The sequence below is a fragment of the Hemicordylus capensis genome, chromosome 4, assembly GCF_027244095.1.
Source record: "Hemicordylus capensis ecotype Gifberg chromosome 4, rHemCap1.1.pri, whole genome shotgun sequence".
Taxonomy (NCBI): Eukaryota; Metazoa; Chordata; class Lepidosauria; order Squamata; family Cordylidae; genus Hemicordylus; species Hemicordylus capensis.
The window spans coordinates 21841572-21854579 of record NC_069660.1 but is presented as its reverse complement, the minus strand read 5'-3'; the positions used below and the strand labels follow the sequence as shown (position 1 = coordinate 21854579).

Below are 13008 nucleotides of genomic sequence, written 5' to 3'. Positions count from 1 at the left end.
ATGTATGCCGAGGTCAGGTAGCATAGGGACATAGGAAGTTGCCATACACTGAGTCAGACCATTGGTCCATTTAGCTCAGTATTGTCTACACAGACTGGCAGCAGCTTCTCCAAGGTTGCAAGCAGGAATCTCTCTCGGCCTTATCTTGGAGATGCCAGGGAGGGAACTTGGAACCTAGATGCTCTTCCCATCCCCTAAGGGGAATATCTTACAGTGCTCACACATCTAGTCTCCCATTCATATGCAACCAGGCCAGACCCTGCTTAGCTAAAAAGGACAAGTCATGCTTGCTACCACAAGACCAGCTCAATTACCTGACTGTGGATATGCGAAACCGCAGATGCTGGGTCTACGATTAATGGGGCTCTCCTGTACCACTTTCCAACAAAAGTTCTCGAAGTGGTTCTATATAGAAAAATAATAACTAACTCAGCAAAAAGGCACCTTTTAAAGGGGTGATTCTCTAGTGTTTTTTTGGGGGGGTGCACACTCAGAAAGTGTTTCCTCAGGACTGCATGAATATGTTCTGTTCACTTTTGGTTTCATTTTCTATTCCCCTCCCCTCCCCATCACATGCATTTATATCCAGATTCCTTGCTCAGATCTACTCCATTCCCCTAAACCCTCTAATCATTCATTGACTGTCTTTATCTTTGCACTTTTGAGCAGCAGGGCAAGGGCTTGAGTGTGAGTGTGTGTCTGTGTGTGTTGCATATATACCACCTGCAGAATAGGACTGATCAGGTCTTTTATCTCTCATCCCCATATACTGCTGTTAACATGTTCATAGAATATAATTAGAAGTTATGATTAATATTCATCATGATATCTCTGACCTAGTTTCTTTATGAATTTTTAAAATCAATTTAAAAAATTTTTTAAATCAGTTTTTATCAACCCTACTTCACGAAGCAGTAAACTGCAGTTTTGCCATTTAGGGGGTAGGAAATGTTCATAATACTGCTTTGTCATGTGGAGACAAAGGAGAGATTCATCTTGTGGCTAGTCTTCTAGGCCAATGGCTATATATGGATTAGGCCAAAAATATTGTTGGGGCACCCTGCAATCTTGCTGCCTTGGGAAGCTGCTGGCGCATATGTCTTGGCTTTGGACTAGAGGCATTCTGTATATTAAAAAGGACAGTATGCTAGGAGGCCATCTGCCTTCCACTTATTGTATTCAATCAAGTGCCTTGTGCATTTATACACTGGATTGTTCAAGGGCTGGGTTAAAGTATCTGGAACCTTAACCAATCACAAGTTGAAACCAGATACATCCTGCTTTATTTATATAAAGTTCCATGTCTGTCTCTGTGGGTCTATATATAATCTTGTGTGTTTTTGCTTTGTGTCTCATTATTTTTTTGCTTGTGGCATTATGCCACGTAGTTAGGCTCGCATCTTGATCTTCATCGTGAACCATCTTGCCTGTCTTTGGCCCAAGGTGTCAAGTGAAACCTGACATGGATCTCTACAGCAAGCATCATGGTTCTAAATTTAGGTTTGACTGTGTTCTTTGGTGTGTGCTCTTAAATGTTTGTGGTCTCAACCAGTGATTAATCAGTAATGATATGAAACAGCTCGTAAGTTGCCATTCACAGGGTGAATTTGATGTGTGATGACAGTTTGAAGATCACTTGATTTGATGTTTTCATAATCAGATTGTAGATGAAGTTCTCTTCTGGCATTGAGCATTATTCTCTGGACCTTGTTTTGAATCCCCTTGTGTTAAACAGAATGACAAAGCTGCGAAAATATCTTAAAATCTCATCTTTAAGGGGAACAAATCAAGAACATGATATTGCTATACATGTTCCAGTTGTTACATCCAAAAACTGTTACTGATTTCCAGAAATGGGACAGTGGCACAAACTCTTTTCACCGTTCTTAATGAACACAAGTACTTTTACAAACCTTTCAACTTTACTCAAGCTGAATTCTAAAACTCAAGTAAAAGTTTAAAAAAAACACTGAATCATCTTTAAATACAAAAACCTTGCCAGGAGGTAGCTTCATTATCCTGCAATTGGTGTGCTCTTCCTTTAGTTAAGGTAATCAAAATGTAACCTATTTCGTATGTTGTTTTTGCGAGTGTGTTTAATCATAAATTAATTACTGTACTTTATCTTGTTTTCATGAAATGTTGGGTTTTGTTTTCAGTTTCAGAGTTTCCAGTTTCCTATTTGAAAGTCAAAATAGATTCTGGATATTTTAGAGAGAGAGAGAGAGAGTTAATCTCTCTTAAAGCTTAATGGAAGAAGGAGAGATGGATTATTTCGATAAAATGTTTGGGGGTAGTGTTTCTATAATTAATTATTTGTTGTAAAAATTTGAGGAAGTTATCTCAAAAAAAACTTGGACTGCGTATTTGAACAGTTACAGTAAGTGCTCTTGGAAGCTGAGATTCAGTTCAGTGAAGTATAGGCTAAGGATCCGCAAACAGGTTCAACATCGAACATGTTTGACGTTGAACCTGTTTGGTTCGACCATTCAGGGTCAAACCCAACCATCCCCTGTTCGGTGCAACCCCGGACTGAAACACACATACAACCCGACTGTTTGGCGGGTTCGCGGGGTTTTTTTAAATTAAATTTTTTCCCCACGTACCCCCTTTGGGGGAGTTGTTGGAGGTGGCAGAGGGGGGGTTGGCTGTGGAGGTCCCCCCCTTCCCCTGCTGGCCTTCCTTCATGCCGCCACCGGCCATTTGGGCCTTCCCCCTCCAGCGCGGTGGCCATTTTGGAGGCCACCGCATCTGCGCAATTGGCCTCTGCATCACACACACACACACCCGCTGCCTCCAACAATTCCCCCGAAGGGGGTAAGTAAAAAAAAATTTTTTTTTCACGAACTGAAGCGGGGGGCTCGAGGGGGTGCCGGACCGAACTGGCCCGGTCTGGACTCAAACCGAACCAGACCAGCCGGTTCTGTGCACAGCCCTAATATAGGCTTGTACAGTCATCCTTTGCCAACCACAGGTTTCCTAGTCACGGTTTTGATTATCCATGTCTGGGAAATTGTGGCAGGTCTCGCCAGCTGCAATCTGAGTATCCACAGTTTGGTGAGGTGGTGTTTTTGTTTTGTTTTTTGGTAATTTTGGGATTTTTTTTTGCATTTTCCGGGGGTCAGGGGGTGATTTCCGGGGTTACCCCTTCATTCCTTTTACTGACTCGTGGTGATTTGGAGCGATTTTTTCTATTTTTTACTGTATTTTGTGGTCCGTTCGCAACCGCAATTCCCCTAACACCCTGTTTGCCATTGATTTCAATGGTTCATCAACCGCAAATTCACCAACCATGTGGTTTTCCTGGAACAGAACCCTCATTGTTGGTGAGGGATGACTGTAATGGACTTGGAACTGGTTCTGGTGATAAACTCCTGATCACTTAACTTGGGGCTTGACAAATCCCAGGTGTGCACCATGGTGCCTAAACTAGGATATTCAGTGGTGGTAATAAAATCCTTATTTGTCCTTATTTGTGAGTGTCCACATTTGGAAAAATGCATACTGTTCTGGTCGTCTCAATAAGGATATGAGAAAACTGAAGGAAGTGCAAAAAAAAAAAAAAAAAGCAAGGGGTCAGAGTAGAACCAGGTAAAGAGCAGACGGAAGGATGTGCTAGCTGGTCAAAGAGATCAAATAGAGATAGCACATACCATGTAAGAGATTCAGCATATGAGTGCTTATATGCCAATTCCAGAAGCCTACAAACCAAGATGGGTGAGCTGGAGTGCTTGGTTGCTAATGAAAACAAAGAGATAGTGGGCATAACGGAAACATGGTAAAACCGTGAGAACCACTGGGTCACTGTTATTCCTGGATATAAACTCTGTAGAAAGGACAGGGAGGGATGAATTGGGGGTGTAGTAAGACTATACGTTAAAAAAGGGATAGAATCTGTGTTGTGCAACTTTTAGGGATCAGTGACTGTAGTGTGATCAAATTCAGCTTATATGCTGGAGAGAATCACCAAGGAAATCTAACACAGACACTTTGAACTTCAGAAGAGGAAATTTCTCTAAAAGGAGGAGTTTGGTGAAAAGAAAACTGAAAGAAAATCAACTTTGCTCCAGAATGGATGGAGTTTATTTAAAACCACAATAATAGAAACCCAGTTAGAATGTATACCAAAAAGAAGGAAAGGTACCACCAAGTCCAGGAGGATGTCAGCATGGCTAACAAGTAAAGTCAAGGAAACTATAAAGGGGAAGAAGAATTCCTTCACAAACTGGAAGACCTGCCCAACTGAAGAGAACAGAAAGGAACACAAACTCTGGCAAAATAAATGTAAAGAGACAATAAGGGAGGTGAAAAGAGAGTTTGAGGAACATTTAACTAAAAGCATCAAGGGGGGGAATAACCAAAACTTCTTTAAATAGAAGTTGGTTCATTAGATGACAAGGGAGTGTAAGGTATTAAGGAAAATATGGAGATTGCAGAGAAGCTAAACAATTTGTTTGCATCTGTCTTCACAGCAGAGGATACTGAGCGTATACCTGTGCCTGAACTGAACTTCTCAGGGACCTTCTCAGAGGCTAAAGAACTGAGCCAGATAGAGGTGATTAGAAAGGATGTTCTAAACTGTCTGGAAGAATAAAAAATTAACAAATTGCCAGAGGCAGATGGCATCCACCCAAGAGTTCTTAAAGAACTTAAATGTGAAATTGCCAACAACCTTGCAAAAAACACACAAAACTTATAACTTATCTCTACAATCAGGCTCCGTACCAGAGGACTGGAAAGTAGCCAATGTAAGACCTATTTTCAAAAAGGGATCCAGGGGGCATCAGGTAAATTACAGGCCGTTTAGTTTTACGTCTCTGCCAGACAAATAGATGGAAAGCATTTTCAAAGACAAAATTGTTAAACACATAGAAGAACAGGCCCTACTGAAGGAGAACCAGCATGGGTTCTGCAAAGGTAAATCTTGCCTCACCAACCTTTTGGAGTCCGTTGAGAGTGTCAGCAGGCATGTGGATACACGTGATCCAGTTGACATAGTATACTTGGACATTGAAAAGCTTTTAACAAAGTTCCTCATCAAAGTCTCATGAGAAAACCTAGCAGTCATGGGGGAACAGGTTCATGTGTGGACTGGTAACTGGTTGGACAGGAAACAGAGGGTAGGTATAAATGGACAGTTCTCTAAATGGAAGGACGTAAGAAGTGGGGTCATAGGAACATATAGGAACATAGGAAACTGCCATATACTGAGTCAGATCATAGGTCCATCTAGTACAGTATTGTCTACTCAGACTGGCAGCGGCTTCTCCAAGGTTGCACGCAGGAATCTCTCTCTCAGCCCTATCTTGGAGAAGCCAGGAGGAAACTTGAAACCTAGATGCACTTCCCAGAGCGACTCCGTCCCCTGAGGGGAATATCTTACAGTGCTCACACTTCTAGTCTCCCATTCATATACAACCAGGGCAGACCCTGCTTATCTAATGGGACAAGTCATGCTTGCTACCACAAGACTAGCTCTCCCCCTAGGTCCCCTAGGGATCTGTACTGGCACCAGTGCTTTTTAGTTTATTCATCAATGATCTAGAAATTGGAGTACGCAGTGAGGTGGCCAGATTTGCAGATGACTCCCAACTATTTAAGGTAGTGAAATCCACAACAGATTGGAAGGAGCTCCAAAAGGATCAAACTGGAGGAATGGCAGCAAAATGACAAATGTGGCTAGTGTTGGCAAGTGTAAAGTGATACATATTGGAGCAACAAATCTCAACTTCACATATTCACTGATGGGATCTGAGCTTTCTGTGACTGACCAGGAGAGGGATCTTGGGGTTATGGTGGACAACTTGTTGAAAGTGACACAATGTGCGGCAGCTGTGAAAAATTCCAATTCCATGCTTGCAATCATTAGGAAGGGGATTGAAAATAAAACTGCTAATATTATAATGCCCTTTTACAAATCTGTGGTGTGGCCACATTTGGAGTACTGTGTACTGTTCTGGTCACCATACCTCAAAAAGGACTTTATAGAACTGAAGAAGGTGCAGAAGAGGGAACCAAGATGCTCAGGGGCCTAGAGCACCTTCCTTATTAGGTAAGGCTGCAACACCTCGTGCTTTTTAGTTTCGGGGGGGTGACATGATAGAGTTCTATAAAATTATGTATGATGTAGAGAGAGATAATTGTTTTTTCCCCTCTCTCTCATAACATTAGAACAAGGGGTCATCCCATGAAATGATTGCCAAGAAATTTAGGGCCAACAAAAGGAAGTAGTTATTTTCCCCACACAACACTTAATTAACCTATGGAATTCGCTGCCACAAGATGTAGTGACAGCCACCAGCCTGGATGGCTTTAAGAAGGGCTTAGATAAATTCATGGAGGACAAATCTATCAATGGCTACTAGTCTGAGGGCTCTAGGCCACCTCCAGCCTAAGAGCCAGGATGCCTCTAAATACAGTACCAGTTTCAGGGAAGCTTGTGGGCTTATTAGAGGCATCTGGTGGGCCACTGTGTGAAACAGGATGCTGGACTAGATAGGCCTTGGGCCTGATCTCGCAGGGCTGTTCTCATGAGAAAGCTTTACAGAGAAACTCGGGAGGAGGTAAAGGAGATTGTGCTCGTGCACGAAATCACATCCTGGCAGCTATTACAAGTGCCCCCACTTTTAAAAGGGGAGTGGGGGCAGCATTCGGTCTTAGGTTGCCACTGTAGTTGGACCAACTCCCCTTCCAAGGATAATTTGAGAAGGGGGCTCCCCACAGTGTGTCAGCAGGTGTTGCTGGGTGAAACTCTAATGTGCACATGCTGTACAGAGCCCAAATCTCAAAACAGTTTTTTGATTAGAACCCCAAAGTCTTAATGCTGGAGCAGAGCCTTTTGTTGTGATTGGTTCAGCCTTTAGCAGGCTACTCTCCCCCCCCACACACACACCCTACACACACACCTCTGTGCCCTGTAGCTACATCCCTAGATCTCCTCAATTGTGGCATTTTTCTGCAAGGATGAACCCAGCAAGTGTTTCTCCCAGTGACCTGGAACACTGGCTGCCCATCTTTCCAGACTGAAGGGATAAACTCTCCCTGGGTACTGTGTCTGATTCCTATACTTGGAGAGAGCTAGGAGCGTGGCTACACGGCACACTGGCATTAGGGGTGTGAACAAAACCACCTGGCCGGGTTGGTTCAAGTAGAAACCGGACCTCAACTGCACCAGGCCAGTTTGGGTTGGCCCCATTCGACCCCCCCCCCCACACCGGTTCGGTTCAGGGGCGTTCATCGAACATTTCTGGAATTTGTTTTCCCCTTAACTTAGCCCCTCTGGGGTGCTTCTTCAAGGTGGTGGTGAGTGTCCGTGGAGGTTCCCCTCCCCCTACTGGGCTTCCTTGCCATGCAGGGTGCCACTGCGCAGGGGCAGTGGCCTCCAAACTGGCCACCATGCCAAGGAATAGGCCCGGAAAGGGCCAAAGGTGCCTGAACCAGGTGATTTTTACAAAAAGGAAGGCCAGTGGTGGGAGGGGGAACCTCCACAGACCTCCCCCGCCCCGGCCACCTTGGGGAAGCCCCCTGGAAGGGGTAAGCTTTGAAAAAAAAACCCAAGAAATGTTTGACGAACCCCCGAACTGGGGTGTGTGTGTTCGGTCCCGGGTCGAGGCGAACCAGGAGTGGTTTGGCTCAACCCTGAACCTTTGAACCGAACCAGTTTGATATCCCAGTTCAGACTCGAACCTGTTTGCATACCCCAACTGGTATGGGAGGCAGAATTAGCCAGAGCAATCTTGTTCTCTCTGTACCCGGGTACAGTAGCTCCTGAACAAGGCTTCTGTCTCCAGCAAAAAAATAGAGCCCCAAATACAGAACTTTTCCAAAAGTACAAACTACATTTCCAGATGGGCTTTCTTTGACTGAATTTACAGTTGTGAATAGTTATTTCTGTGTAAAACATAATGATTGTGTTTGGAATATGCAGAGAAATGCATTGGAATACCTGGAAACAGAGGATGTGGTTGCCTCAGTGCTGGAGCTTATTTAAATGTCTGTCGTAGATCATTTAGCTATAATAAAAATTCCACTTTAGTGCCGGGGGGGAGGGGGGCGTAAAGTGCTTTAATGTCCCAACTAGTGGTTGGTTGGGGTGTGTGTGTGTGTGTGTATGTATGTGTTTAAATTTATGCCACTTATAAATGGTATGCATCAGGAAAAAGCATAGTTAATGAATAACAAAATGTCTTGATGAAGGAAAGCATGAAATATAACAGTTGACTAATCATACACAATTTTTAAAACTGGTTAAAAGTGCATCTGAATAAAAGCTATCTGCCTGAAGAAGTAAAATGCTTTTGTTTTCAGAATGCACACATCTGTTACGATAATTGAGATTATTCCATTGAGAAGCGGTATAGAAATCGAGCAATAAATAAAAATAAGATATCCTCTGAAAATAGGCATTCTGTGACTATTCACTGCTCAATTTTATCAGGAGTGCCTTTTTAGTTTATCAGAAAAGGCTTTAATAAATGATTCTGGCCTATTAGTAGGTGAAATGTGGCAGCTCTAATGAAAGCCATATTTAGACATTATGTTGTATGAGCGTACAGATGTCTGTACACTCATGCATGTGTGTGAATGACTATACCTGCATTCATTTTAAAATTGAACCTGGGTACAGGCCTCTCACATACATGGTACGAGAGAAAATGTACTACTGTAAATGTTCAACATCAGGTGTGAATAACTGTACCTACGTACAGAGCTGCACCTGTGTATAATGTGCACTCGTAGAAGTGTTGAACATAAAATGTGAATAGGACTACTGTGGATTAATCATACAGGCCTCTCTTCATGGTGCATGAGTACCCCAGCTATCAAAAGCAGGTCATAAATCTAAATACTCCAGTGGGTATATGTTTTGACATTCTCCAAAGAGGATCTCCAAACCTACTCATGAAATGGTGTATATTTGCAACTTCAGTGAAGTTTGGGGGATTTTCCCTCTTTTCTTTCCTTGCCTTTCTTGAAAAAGGAATATTAATGGAGTATATAGCTAAGTGGTTAACTTTTAAATTCATCTTCAGCTGAAACTAGTGCAAGTCACAGCCTGCTAAGTAAATGGGGAGGGTGTTTACATGGTAACTTCAGAGAAATATGAATAGGGAGAGAAGTGTAAACAGAGTAAGCATTTTGTGCGTTACAACAAACGTCCTGTAGTTACTGCCAAAAAGAAAAAAGCCTCAGTATTGTGTCAATACAGGTTTAAACACGGAGTCAATGACAACGAACTGGAATGTTAAATAAACTTGAAAGGCCTTTACTTTGATTATAGCCAGAAGAAACTGGTCAGTACATAGCAGGATTCTGCTCTGAGAACTTCAGTGAAATTGCTTCACAGGCATGTTGAAGAGGACAGGAGACTCTGTTTTGACAGTAACTTGCATCCTGTGGATATATCCCAGCTGGAAGTTACCACATAGATTTTCGCCAAGCCTACTTAAGGGAGAGTTTGGCCTCTTGTAAAGGGCCTGGCTTAGGAAAAAACTAGACTTGAGTTCTGATGTGGATGGCTTTGCGTACCCTACACCACTGTGCGCGTGTAAGCAGCCGTGATGAAGCTGTGGTACACAAGGTGGCAGTACTCTGCAGTAAGGGCTTCGTGCATGGAGTTACACAACACACTGCCCTTGTTCTTTGCAGGTTCTCCTATCATGGTTTCCACTATTCAGGATCTGGTCATAGGGATCCGTTTTCAATTGTTGCAAGAGTAAAAGTGGGCTATTTTCACCTATTTGCGGTGTCAATTTGTGGGGTTGTTGTGTGCCCGGAAATGGTGGTATTTCCCACCTGGAGGCAGTGCAGAGCCATTTTGTGGCTCTTCCCCACAAAAAACTGGGCATCTTTGGAGTAGTGAGGTGTATTGCTGGAGAGCAAGGTACTGTGCTATACTCCTCTTTTTTTTTTACTCTCCCCTCTCCGTTTTTTTGTGATTTTTTTGGTGTGCCCAGAAACCTAATCCCTGGATTCCCATAGGGTTAAAGGTGAAGTGTGCCGTCAAGTCAATTTCAACTCCTGGCACCCACGGAACCCTGTGGTTTTCTTTGGTAGAATACAGGAGAGTTTTACTATTGCCTCCTCCTACGCAGTATGATGCCTTTCAGCATCTTCCTATATCGCTGCTGCCCAATATAGTACCAGTAGGGATTTGAACCGTCAACCTTCTGCTTATTAGTCAAGCATTTCCCCGCTGCACCACTTAAGGTGACATTCCCTTATTCAATTTCACTTTCACAGATGAGAATGGAACCCCTGCAAACAACAAGGGCCTCCAGTATTTCCAGTGGATGGCATGTCATACAGCCCTGTGCATGGGGCTCTTACCACTAAGAGCTGCTGCCCTTGCAACTGTTTACACATGCGCAGGAGTGCGGGCCGTGCTCAGGCCACCCGCATTCCTTTGCACAGTATGTAAACCATAGAGCCTGAACTGTATAGTGATATTTGTCTCTAGAATGCTGTGTGAATATGGGTGAAGAGGATGTAAAGTTTCTGGGCCAGATCAATATCGGTGGCAGAACACAGAAAGGTGTGTGTGTGTGTGTGTGTGTGTGTGTGTGTGTGTGTGTGTGTGTGTGAAGAACTGAAGGCCATTGTGGCTAGGGATGATGGGAGTTGTAGTCTAACAGCATCTAGGGACCAGGCTTGGGATCCTCCCGTACCAGTGTTTGCTGGAACAGGGATCCCCAGATGTTATTGGCTACAACTGCTATAATCCCCAGCCAAAGGCCATTGCAGCTGGGGATGCTGGGAGTTGTAGTTCAGCAACATCTGGAGTACTGCAAGTTGGGAACCCCTGCTCTACATCATGTTCTGTGGGCATCCGGAAGCATCTGGCTGGTTAGAAATAGAATGCTGGACTAGATGAATTATTGTGTCCTCAATGATATATAGCCCATATATAACCACATTTTGTTATCCCCACTCACCCTGCATGCCTTGGATCTGGTTCTTGTAGCACAACAACGGCGTAACCCCACTGCCTCAACTGCTGCTGTTCTATATTTGGAAAAACAGCTGGATTATAATTTTGCTTTGTTGTTTTTTTCAACCTTGCAGGCTCACGCATCACTTCCTCTACCCTCAAGCGATTGTTCAGCCCAGCGTGGTCATCCCAACCCCCGTACAGTCCATCACATCTCCATATATAGACTACACAAGTGCGAGCCAGGCCTACACACAGTTCACCACTTCTGCCTATGACCAGTATCCGTATGCCGCCTCCCCCGCAGCTGGCTTCATGGGATACGGCTACACAAGTGCTGTTCAGCCCCCTCTCACAGCTGCTAACCCATCGGTAACTGCCCCCACGGCTTTTGTGCAGTACCAGCCCACGCAGCTACAGCCTGACCGGATGCAATAGAAGCCTGGCTTTGGGTCACCCTTCTGAGAAGACCCTTATTTCTTTCTGCGATAGAATGGAAAGACACGGAGGAGCAAAGAAGAAGAAAAATCTGAAGTCACAAAGCGGAAGGCAAAAAAGTTGTGGGTTTTTGTTTTTTGTTTTTAAATAAAGCTTCTTAAAAACCAACCTTATTAGGAAGAATGCATATCAATACCTAAGCTATTTATAGTGTTACAGACAAGTTTTAAGTCCTTGCAAAAAGACATACACCTTGTAGCAATGGACTTCGGTAAAATTGTTTTTTTAATCAAGACAGATCTTGTTGCAAAGATGGACTGAAAATGACTTTTTTGTTCTTAAAGTGAAACTACAGGTTCTTGCACACTTACAGCAGTCTTCTTCCATCTCTTATTTTTTCACTTCCTTCTCCCACTTAAGGCTCTCCTCTATGCACTGCATACCCATCCAACTCTACACTCTGGTTATTTACCCTCAACACACAAGGTACTCGGAGAACACAGAAATTAAAAAAAAAAATTAAAACGTTTTCTTTTTTTGGTTGTATTAAGAACTTTGTAATACTCAGAAATGCCTTACAGGATGAAAAAAAGAACCTATTTTAATATTTATTATGATCTTTTTATTCACGCGAGCTGTGAATTGCAGATGGAAGAATAGATATATCTGCCTTGTTTAATTCTCAACTAAATTATTGTATGTAGGTGAAAAAAGTTCCTAAGTAACTGCTAAATCACTTTCAACTTGCAAAAAGGGAATATTGGCTTTAAGGACAGTGGAATATTCCTTTAGTCAACGCACTGTAATTTTTCTTATTGTACTTGTTACTCTGTTAAGATTATCTCAAAGTTTTAGGTATATTTTTTAAATGCAAAAATGGGGAGGGGGGAATACTGAACATATTGTCTACTTTGATGGATCTTTTTATTATAATGCTGCAGAGTCTAGAGAAATTTTACAGTATTTATATAAAAGCTAAGCAGAGCATGGCTCATGGACCAGCAGTGCTTAGGAGAATGTCAAGAACAGACCAGAGTTTTAAAAATGGTGTTACACACACTTGAACAAAAGGGTTTAAAACGTGACATTTTTATACCGAATGGTACAACAACTGATTAAGTAAAAGACCGTGTAAGTTATGTGCATTTTTACAAAGAAGAGCAATAAACTATTTTGATTTTTAAAACAACTCAGTGCTGTGTTCTATGTTGTAGCCATTTTTTGAAGATGGTATGAAAGATGTGACGAGGCTGACCCAGATGGTGTACAATGAATGGCATGTGGCTACTGTTACTTGGTAGCAAGAGGCCCACCATTATGTCTAGAGGGAGAGTTTGAGTATTGCAAGGACTCTGGAGGAATGACCCCCTATAGGGTCTTTGTCAGTGAGGAGCAAGCTACCTGCTATTAGGGATGGAGGACCTGTTTGACTGTCTTGGTAATATTCTCCCCAAACATACCACTTTACTTTCTCCATGGAATAAATAGATGGCAACCATGCACTTCATATGGGGAAACATAAAGGGGTTATTACTTGGGGACACCTACATGTGTAAAAGTTAAACCTGAGAATCAAGCCTAGCCTTATTGGCTTAGTCTCCCTCTAGGTTCTGTTTCTTGGTCACATTGGAGTGTGACAA

General features: G+C 42.9%; 1 protein-coding gene across 1 annotated transcript in view; it reads left to right on the top strand.

The window, feature by feature from the left end:
- The window catches only part of RBM38 (RNA binding motif protein 38), a 58851-nt gene extending 46294 nt beyond the window's left edge, over positions 1-12557 (top strand). The window contains exon 4 of the mRNA XM_053250060.1: positions 11065-12557. Within this exon, the coding sequence (XP_053106035.1) occupies positions 11065-11368 (304 nt within the window). The 3' untranslated portion in view covers positions 11369-12557. The remainder of the gene's footprint in view (positions 1-11064) is intronic.
- The last annotated feature ends 451 nt before the right edge of the window (positions 12558-13008 follow it).